The sequence below is a fragment of the Cibotium barometz genome, chromosome 7, assembly GCF_041138505.1.
Source record: "Cibotium barometz isolate CiBa-2024 chromosome 7, ASM4113850v1, whole genome shotgun sequence".
In the NCBI taxonomy this organism is placed as follows: domain Eukaryota; kingdom Viridiplantae; phylum Streptophyta; class Polypodiopsida; order Cyatheales; family Cibotiaceae; genus Cibotium; species Cibotium barometz.
Window position 1 is genome coordinate 34,982,698 of NC_141052.1, and position 10,716 is coordinate 34,993,413.

The following is a 10,716-nucleotide window of genomic DNA, read 5'->3' on the forward strand; positions in this document are numbered from 1 at the left end:
ATAATATCCATAGGTTGATTGCTCTCCATAGTACCATAGTGAACCTAAGCATATCTAATATAATAATAATCTCCTCAATTTAGTCCTACACATTTACCAAATAGCCAATGGGGCCAAGTGATCTTGACATCAAGTATATATATATCCCACCTGCCCAACTGAGTCCATAAGCAGGACAACACCGAAAGGCATGTCAGGAGTCCTCTTTCGGTGTTGTCCATAAGCAGGACAACACTGAAAGGCATGTCAAGAGTCCTCTTTGGGTATCTTGCACTTGTAGCACCTCCCAGATGATATATTTCTTTGTTGAAGCTTGTGCCCAATTGGTAAGGTTCCCATCATCACCTTCCACAAATTTATGAGTCCATTATCTTGCTAATTAGGATTAGTAGATGATTAAGAAATAGTCATTTTTTAGTGTTTTCAACAACAAGCTCTCTATACCCCCGGCTAGTGGAGGGGCTTCATCTCCCTCCATGCTTAACAATAGCCTCTAAGCTCTTAGCCATACAGAGCCTAGCCTAGAATCCATCAAATTTATGAGTCCATTATCTTGCTAATTAGGATTAGTAGATGATTGAGAAATAGTCATTTTTTTAGTGTTTTCAACAAGCTCTCTATACCCTCGGCTAGTGGAGGGGCTTCATCTCCCTCCATGCTTAACAATAGCCTCTAAGCTCTTAGCCATACATTGTCATACTCCCAAGGCTTCAGCCCATTCAATCAAACTCAAACCACCGGCGCAAGCTCTTGATTTTTGCTAATTTTGTAGCGCCATTTTTCTGAGGAAAAAATGAGATTTCTGCTTCATCAGATGCAATGGCTCTAATTTCTCTTGGCCCTAGGGGTTTTCAAGGGTGCTCTACAAGCTGGCGAAGAAAGATTTTGATTTGATCAAGTCTACAGTGAGATCCAAGCTCTTCATCAATCAAATCTGTAGGTGACTTTGGTAAAACAGAGATTAATCATTCAATGTTTGGTCAAATCTTGTGTTTCTTGGCTTAATCCTCTACTAGACTAATTGTTATTGATGGCCTTGAAAGGATTTGAGCTCATTTGAACTCTAAGGTCTCAGATCTGGACTCCCCGCATACTCTGTTTTCTACACACAAAGTAGAGGATTAATTTGCTAATCAATGATTAATCAATACTAATCACTATTTTTTGGTACAATTGAGGGTTAAAATTAGCCATTCGATATCTGATACAGATCCCTATAACTTTAGATTACAATTCGGAGATGGTTTGATACTCCAACCATTCCGTACAGATTTGTTATCCTTGGTTTAATGTAATTTCTGGTGATTTTATGCTCATAAATCTATTGTAATCATCACCTAAACACCAGATTGAGTTGTAAAAGGGTAGACACTGTCCTTGAATCTTGAAATTGGATCAAGAGGTAAGACCCCCTTTACATCATCATAAATAAGGCACAAGAGATAGCTAAATTTAATGGGGAGCAATTTTACACATGGCAGACAAAAACCATGTATCTGCTCATGTGAGGAAAAATCTGTGGGGGCTAGTTGAGGGAAGAGATGAATGCCCAGAGGTGAGAGGGAAAAATGAGTGGAAGAGCAGGAATGAAAAAGCATTGGGACTTATCGCACTTAGTTTAAATGATGAAATCATTCATCACATCACAGGGATATAGTGGGCAAAAGATGCATGGGATGAACTCAATAAATTATTTGGCACACAAGCTAAAAATTCAAAGATAAATCTGTTAATGCAATTCTACAAATTGGATGTGAAGGAAAGTAAACCTTTAATCACACACTTGAATAGATATAAAAGCATTAAGCAACAACTGACAGCTATTGGGCAAAAGGTAGAAGATGATGAGGCACTAGCAGTGCTTCTGAAGAGTGTGGACAAAAGTGAATATAAAAACATTGTAGCAACACTAAAGAATGTACCTGAATTGAAGCTACACGAGATAGAAGGAGCTTTACTAGAGCAAGAGACCAGAGGCAAAGAGAAGAAATGGTAGGACTCAATAGCAAGAGAAGAAAAAGCATTCTTCACCCGACGAGGATGAGGAAGAGGCAGAGTAGGAGGAAGGACCTTCACTTGCCACAACTGTGGAAAGCCAAGACACATGGCAAGAGGCTCTGCTACATCAAACCCAGTGGAGAAGGAACGACATCGGCAAACTTCATGGAGGTTCCTAAAAGGAAGTGGAGTCAGATCATCTTTTCTAAGAGAGAAAGAGAGAGAGAAACCCCACAACCCAATGTAACCTGCCCCAACAGAGTAAAACCACCTCTGAGCCACTTATGATGTAGGCCATGTGGTAGATGTATGTGTGAGCACTTTAGTCAAGGTCACGGGCACTTGTAGTAGCCTTGGACACATAGAGAGAGAGAGAGTGTGTCAAGGACTATGAGTTTAGGGACTTGAGGCACTGGTCGCGGACTATCAAGTAAGAGGGAAACTTGGTATAGGGTCCAGGTGTGCTAGGAGTATTCATTTGAGGAGAGGTGTTGAAATATACAAGTGAATAGGGTGTGTGCGGGAATAAGCCCTTAGCAAGAGGCTATAAAGAGAATCTGTAAATGTGAGAGAACCTATGAAAAGGTGAGAAGTATCTACTAGGAGAGAATAAAGGATAGCATGAGGAGATTTAAGAGGTGTGGAGATATTATAGGAGAGGTGGAGAGAAAATTAAGCAAAAGAGGTGGAGTGAATCAAGGAGAAATCAGTGGAGTGAATCAAGGAGAAATCAGTGGGATTGGATGCTTGGATGTAAACTCTATAAATTGAGGCATTGGCCTAATGAGAATTTGCTGGTTTTTTATTATCCATGCCTACATTAAGCTATCAATTAATTGCTCACTAATCACGTCGTCTTAATTATCATTTAATCTCTTTGTTAATGATATTGATTCTAACATTTGATCCACCATAGCTCATCACATTGCTGCAAATTTAACAGATTCCACTCTGATGCAAAAATTTCAAGCTAAGTAGTTTAAGTTCAATGTGGGATTCCGCTCTTATGCATAGATTTAAATGCCAAAAAAGTAAGTATTTTAAGTTCAACGTGGGATTATGCTGTTATGCATAGATTAATACATACCTTTCTTACATGCAAGATGTGTTTTCCAAATTTGTTAAAAAACATTCAATGGCTTGCAAAATCACATCCAATTGTAATATTTTAAAAAATCCCTTGCAATCCATGTCATTAAGCAAGTTGAACATGCAAAAACTTTTAGACTTTCTAGAAACACCCATGGAGCATTCTTTTTGTAGAATATTAATAACCATATTAACAAGATCATAATCCACATCTTGAGATACATGAGCAAATTTGCACATGATCTTTAAACATCCACCAAGAACCTTGATGAGTTTTTATTGTTGTAACCAAGCTAGTGGATGCAAATAATCCAACTGATGACACTTGCAAAAGTGCAATGATGACTTCAACATGGGTGGGGATAAGGGTGTGTGTGTGTGAGAGAGAGAGAGAGAGAGAGAGAGAGAGAGAGAGAGAGTCTTTTTAATGTCAAGCCAAGAGACCACCTATGATCCATGTGGTGGCAGACTAAAATGTAGACTAAAATATAAGATCTCTTCACTAGGAGCGTGATGCATAAAACCACTATGCCAACACAAGATAGAGTAAAATGGAGTGCTTATTAAGAAATTGTGTGTATGTGTGTGCAAGAGCGACTCTTGACTAGGAGCACGATGCATAAAGCACTATGCCAACACAAGAGAGTAAAATGGACAATCTAAGAGATTGATTGTGTGTGAGAGAGAGAGAGAGGGGGAGGGAGACAAACTAAGAGAGAGAGAGACGGGTGTGGAATGACGGTTCCATTCTCAATTACAAAATGTCACATTTACAAGGAGAGGAGTTGCGCGCGAAACAAAATTTGGGGAAGATATCATTCAGGCGTACTAGCACTAGCACTAGCACCGGCACCTGGAGGAGACGCCAGCCGTACCAGCAGGGAGGGTGTCCAAGAGAGCCACTCGAACAGCGACGAGCGTCTGGAAGAGGTCGCCAAGACGCTTGCAGGTCGCGTGAGGTTTTGCGGAGGTTGTCCACAGCAAATTTTATTAGAACTAATTGGGCGGGCGCAGCTGCCGGACTAGGCACATTCACGGAGACAAGGCGGTGAAGGGCTGCGGCGGCAGCGTGCAGTGTGTCGAGCTCTTGGAAGAGGGTGCCTGCTCCGCCCATCTCCTCGTGTGTCAGATCCCGCTGCAGCTGGCGAAGCGGTGTCGCCCATGGCGCATGTACGGTGACGCCGACATTTTTGCAGGCGCCTGCTATGACGCCAGACCTCTTGCCGGTGGGCTTGCTCGATGAGCCTAAGCTGGAGACCGCAGCAGCCAGCAGCAACAGCGTGGTGAGCGTGGCTCCATCCATGGCGTAGCCAAGAAGCGCGGCCTCCGAAGTGGCTGCTGCATCTGTGCTAGCTCTGTTCCTCAGCCTTGCCTTCAGCCCTCTTCTAACCAGTAGTAAGGAGGCGCACGCATCTTCCAGCCTTGATCGCCATCTCTTCTTGTTGCCAGCCGCCATGCTGTCCAAGCAGGACGAAAGCCTCCGCCCTGCCGCCCGCATCCTGCAGGAGATCATCGCCGGGTCCGGGGAGGGGGGCTGCAGCGCCTCTCCCAAGCATTGCAGCGCTTGCTCAAGCCGGCCGAGGTAGCCCTCCATGTCACTCGTTGCTTCCTTGAGGGCATTGCACACGTCCAGCAAGCCCAGCATCCCATCCACACGCTGCTGCAGTACGCCTGACGCCTGCTCAACAATCCTGCTCTCTACTACAATAGGGATCAGAGTGGAATGGACGGAGGATTGCGTGGAGAGGGCCACGGCAAGGGCGTCCAAAAGCCAGTTGAGGTGGGCGGAGGTTTTGGGGGAGCCCTTCAAGTTCTCCAGTCGCTCAGCCAGGCCCGCCTGGAACTTGTCCAACCGCGCCCGGGTAGTAGTGGGCGATCCTGCAGTTGTGGTGGGCGGATCATAGTCGAAGTCGTGTAGCACTGCTCTGATGCAGCTAAGAGAGAAGGGATGCGCCAGGAAGGCAAGAAATGAGCCAGATCCCATGTTGGAATCGGTGGAGGAGTGTGCAGGAGGAGACAGGTTTGTGGAGGTTTGCTCAAGGGCTCATATATATATATATATATACATACCTACACGACTTACCATTGAAAAAATCGACCCCCTTCATTTGTACAACATTGCAACCATGTGCTCTCCCATATCTCTAGGACAATGTACCATATGGTCTCCGTATCTCTATTAAAACATGTTCTTCTCGAGGACTTTCCTAATAGTACCTTCAGGTTATATTTTACCCATTGAGTTTGCATTGTTTGGTAAAGGGGTGCCTCATCTTGTCATCTCTAATACTTAAGTTGCCCCTGTGCTTGGCATGAAAAGCACCTCAAAAGAATAACAATTTAGTAATACCATGGTATTCAAATTCTTGGGGCTAAGCTACTTTTCACATACTATCAATACAACAGCCCCTCAGTGTATGTATGTGCCCTTCAATACCTACATTATGAACATGAAACACATTTGTTTTCCATTTAAAAACTTTACTTCTATGCTTTGGAGGATTAGAGGCTAATTCATTGAGTGAGATGTCTTTAAAAAAAAAAACTAAGTCGATTCACAAAAAAAGGTTAGGATACCTTAGTTCTCGACTAAGAAGTGAGCCCCCAAGAAAGTTGCAAGCAAACTTACATTGCTCTTCCTTTCCATCCCCTTCTTTATCTGACATCTCTCACTCTAAATTCAAAATTTTGAGTTTCCATGATGAGAAGGTTTATGCCAAAAGGAGGGCCTCAAAGTGCTTTTATTGATCCTCTCCACTATGCACATGTGATATTTTCCATGAATTCTCAACCAAGGCTTGGTTTTAAATACTATGTGTGAGCCCACATCACTTGGTATTTTTGAAAACTAAAGGCTTGGTTTTAAATACTATGTATGAGTGCACATCACTTGGTATTTTTGAAAACTAAAGGCAAATGACATGTAAGCATTTTCTAATACTATTGTAGTGTCTAAATTGACAAGAGTTCTTTCACTTATTCATGTGAACGTCTTGTTTGTGCTCACATATTCATGATTGTATAACCCCTCCCCTCATCCCTACTCTCCTCTCCCTTGCCTCTCTCTCTCTCTCCCCCCCCCACAAAACAAGCATGCATGTACACGTGCACCTATTATGCATTTGCTTAGTAAGGGAAAAAAACCCCATTTTCAAAGCATGGTGTGCAATGAAAAATACTCTAAAACATAAAATGTATCCATTATCTTAAATCATAAGTAAATCACGACACATAAAAACAAAATAAGCATTTGTAGACCTAAGAATAGGCTTCAAGTTTACTTATCAAAATCTTGCACTCAAATGGGCCCTTTATATCTTCTTATGTTTTATGTATTAGAAAAAAAATCCTTTTTAACAACCATATACTTACAAATATAAGGATTTGTAGTGTCTTTAAATGTGCTTGTGTTCCTTTAAACATCATAACTAGTCCCCCTAGGGTATATATGCATCTTTTCTTTTGAAAGATATGGTGACTCAAAAAATGGCATGGGCAAATCTTCTCCTACCTTATCAATTTTGCCCAAAATCCAAGACCAAACATGCTATTTCTTTCTCTACCAATCCCGACCATCTCAAGAACTCACTACTACTACTACTACTACTACAGGATGCTTATGTTCAAATGGTGAGTTCCGCTGCCTTCGCGTAGTCATAATGTGCATTGAAAACTACGTCCAAAAATGCATCGAAAATTGAATGGAAAGGTGTTAGGGTGTGAAACACATTTGAATTTCAAAGGCCTTTTATTTATTTTTGAATATAAAATCCCCTGTCATCCGTATTATCGTCAGAAACAACATCAAAAATTTCGTTAAAAAATATGTCGGTACATATAGATAACATTTATGGACATTATTTTCGATGCAGTTTATCGACCTTTTTACTAGCAGTATTTCATACACATTTTCCTTAGGGAGGTTCACCTAAAAATATGTAAGTATATACCACATGAGTTCAAATGAAGGGGTTTTTTAATTCAAAATTTTAAGGTAAATTTACACAAATACATTTACAGAAAGGGTTTTTTAAATTGATTTTGAAAAAAAGCCGTAAGTCCATAAAGAAAAAGGGGTCATTTTATTCATGCTAAATTTTTGTAAGTGGTTTTTAAAATATCCCTTGAACGCAAGTGATATGTACGGTTTCTAAGTATTGCACCCCCTGAGACATTCTTTCCGTTAATTTCCAACGCTTTTTTTGATAATTATTTTGATGTTAAAATTTTACAGCGTCGAAAACCTGCACATTAGTTCGCTTTACTTCGAACCTATGTGGTGGAGGTAAGTTGCACCTACACCTCCCCCACGACATTGTGATGGTTTAACTCACCTTCCACACCCTTTCTTCTCCCCTCTGAGTTTCTACAATTTGCTATTTTCCTCTTTTCTAGGCAAAGGTAAGCCCTTTTTAGCTCTCCCTAATCCTTGTTTATTTGCTTGATTTTGTCATAGGTACTCTATAGCTTTCCCCATCCGCTAATTAGAGGGTAAGCTCTCTTATCTTATGCTTCTTTTCTTGAGAATCATGGATCAAGCTCTCCTAATGACAAGACATCTACCTAATTATTAACTAATCTTACACTAAGATAGAAGTGAACAAAACTCAAAATGAGTGTGTGCTAATTAAGATGCACTCAAGTATAATTAGATACCAAGATGAATTAGCTTAGATACATAAAGAGACTTGAGATAAGTGCAAGTGATACGATTCACTGCTTGAAATGCCTCCCTTTTATATAAGGAGGTACACCCTTGGGCTTGTACATCAATGTGGAATAAATCCCTTTGCTCATGTGGCTTTATGTTAGGCTTTGCACTTTGTTGGCTTACTCAACTCACTCCCTACCTCTCCTTGTGCTCTTTGGCACCACATTTTTCTCAACGTGTCCCCTTGGTGCCAAATCTTTGGGCTACTCAAGGTGGTCAGATGTGAGGATTTCCAACATATTTTCACCTCCCCTTGATGTTGACTTGACCTATCTTTGAGGCCTAGAGGCCTAGAGGTCATCTCTAAGAGTGAGGTCCCCCTCTTGATAAAGACTTAACCTATCTTTGAGCTCTAGAGGTCTCTTCTAAGAGTAAGGTAGCAAAGTTTTTGCTATTTCTTCTACCTTGGCTACATCATTGGTGCCAGAGGGTAGCTACAAGAACTTTTCATAGTAAGTATGATTTTTTACAACAAATTTTTGTTTAAGAGATGTGTAGTGAGAGAGGATTTTTGATTGGGTGCTCATTTGGCTGCTTATAACTTTATTGAGGTATTTTTCTTTTGATGATGATGGGATGGCCAATGTTCTTGTCTTACATTGATTTTGTAAAGTCCATGAAATTTTTTTATTTTTGTTTGATAAGATTAGTGTTGATCTTGCCGATGATTGCCATGATGAACATGTGCAAAAAACTTTGTTGATGATGGTTTCAATTTTTTATAAAAAGAAAATAAGAACCTTAGCGATGATGACCTCTTCTCTAGTTATTTTTTCTTCTTCTTCTCTCTGCATGTCGGTTTTGCTATGCGCCACCTTCTTCTGCTCTTTTTGCTGGCTTTCTCTCATGACAAATGATGTTCCTATTTGCTCACCTTTTGCTTGAGCTGGCAACCTGTAGGGTTACACTCGTTGGCTTCCTAGTTGCTGTGAGTGCTGTTTGATGCAACTACTTGAGCTGCTCATTTCGTATGCTTATGCGCACTTAAGACTTGGCTTCATAGCTATGAAAGTCCACCCCACTGAGATGGGCTTTGCTTTGTGGTCTCTCACTCTGCACATTGCTACTGTTGGTCACTTTTCTCCTCCTTGCTTTTGTCAGCTTTATTGTGCGTCATTTGCTACCATGAAGCATTGCTCAAGTAATTGATTCTTCTACTTTGGTCCCCAAGTTCTCCCATTTGTTGTAGTAAGACTTTCGATGTTTTGTTACATCTGTGCACTTTCTGTAGGAAGACTTGTGATGTTTTGTTACATCTATGCACTTGCTACTATTGTAGCCCTTCTTATGATCACTACTTGCACTGCTGGTCTTGGCTGTTGCACTACTGCTAGAGCTATAGCACAGTTAAAAAAGGACTACTGAGTTGTCCTCCATTTGGGGGTCGGGTTGTTATAAGCAGCCTGGAGCTGTCGGCCTTCCAGTTTCTTAACATGCTCCCTTCTCTTGTTTCTATGCCCCCAACACAAGTAACAAGTTTGCTTGTGTAGTAGCAAAGTCTATGTTACCTAAAGCTCTATTTCTCTCTATGCCCTCAAGAACCTATATTTCTCTCTCTTACTAATGATAAACCTTAATGAATTAAGAAGAAGAAAGAAAGGATACCCTAATTTTAGTCTAATCACACACTAATTACTTGCTAATACTAAAGAACTAAGCTAGGAGAGCTAGACCTAAGCTGCTCTGCTACCATGTTGAGAATCATGGATCAAGATCTCCTAATAATGATAAGACTTTTACCTAATCATTAACTAATCTTACACTAATGAAAACACTAATCTAAGGTAGATAGAAGTGAACAAAACTCATAATGAGTATGTGCTAATTAATATGAACTCAAGTACAATTAGACACCAAGATGAACTAGCTTGGATACATAAAGAGACTTGAGATAAGTGCAAGTGATATGATTCATTGCTTGAAATGGACCCCTTTTATATGAGAAGGTACACCCTTGGGCTTGTACATCAATGTGGGATAACTCCCTTTGCTCATGCGGCTTCATGCTTGGCTTTGCATTTTCTTGCCTTACTCAACTCACTCCCTACCTCTTCCTTGTGCTCTTTGTTGGCACCACATTTTTTCCTTATTTATTTTTGCAAATATATGGCCACATGGCCTTGGGTGTTATGTTACAGGTACATAATGCAAACCATATTTGCACCCTTCCTTCTACCCTCTAGGTTTCTATAGTCTGATATTTTTCTCTTTTCTAAACTCATGTACAAATTGCTGCATGTAGGTCTACCCTAATTTTTGGGGGTTTTTTTTGCAGGTCTTAGCTCACAACCATCTACTTTGATTCTTGCAAAGGTAATCCCTTTTTAGGTCTCCCTAATTCTTGATTTTTTTCTTAATTTTGTCATATTAACCCCTTTTTATGTCTTTCTAATCCTTGTTTATTTGCTTGATTTTGTTATGCAGGTACTCTACAACTTTCCCCATCTGCTATTAGAGGTAAGCCCTCTTATGCTTTTTTTCCCTTATTTCTTTTTGCACATATATGGCCACATGGCCTAGGGAGGAAATTACCCCCATCATTACCCCCCAACCAACCATCCCGCCTACTCGATGTATTATGAGCCCCGACCAGTTTTTCTCTTTCACATTGCACAAGACACTCTTGAGAAACAAGCCATGGCTCGAGCCTACTTCACCCAAGATGAGCCCCGACGGCGGCGCGGCAGGCCCATTGCTAGCAATCCATGCGTATGGTCACACCCATGCCATCCCCTACTCACACCCCGCCCTCAGGCCGTTCCTTTAATCGTAGTAGACGCTCATGTTGCAGTGGTGGTGGTTGTTATAACCGTCATTCCATGGATGCAATTATCCCTTCACGAGAGTGGCCACCCATAGATAGTGTGGCTGACTCCCCCATCTCATCACGCTGCTTTAGTCGACATTAGTACACGGTG

The 10,716-nt window shown here is 41.1% G+C and overlaps 1 protein-coding gene across 1 annotated transcript; it reads right to left on the bottom strand.

Moving 5' to 3' along the window:
• Positions 1–3,822: 3,822 nt before the first annotated feature.
• On the bottom strand, positions 3,823–5,102 carry LOC147636918 (uncharacterized). Its single transcript, XM_086799869.1, has one exon. It carries the CDS (start codon positions 5,069–5,071, stop codon positions 3,842–3,844), a length of 1,230 nt encoding a protein of 409 aa, XP_086655995.1. The 5' UTR covers positions 5,072–5,102; the 3' UTR covers positions 3,823–3,841.
• Between the last annotated feature and the right edge of the window lie 5,614 nt (positions 5,103–10,716).

Bases quoted from the DNA above. Each gene is read 5' to 3' on its own strand.
- LOC147636918 (XM_086799869.1), bottom strand. From the start codon at position 5,071: ATGGGATCTGGCTCATTTCTTGCCTTCCTGGCGCATCCCTTCTCTCTT.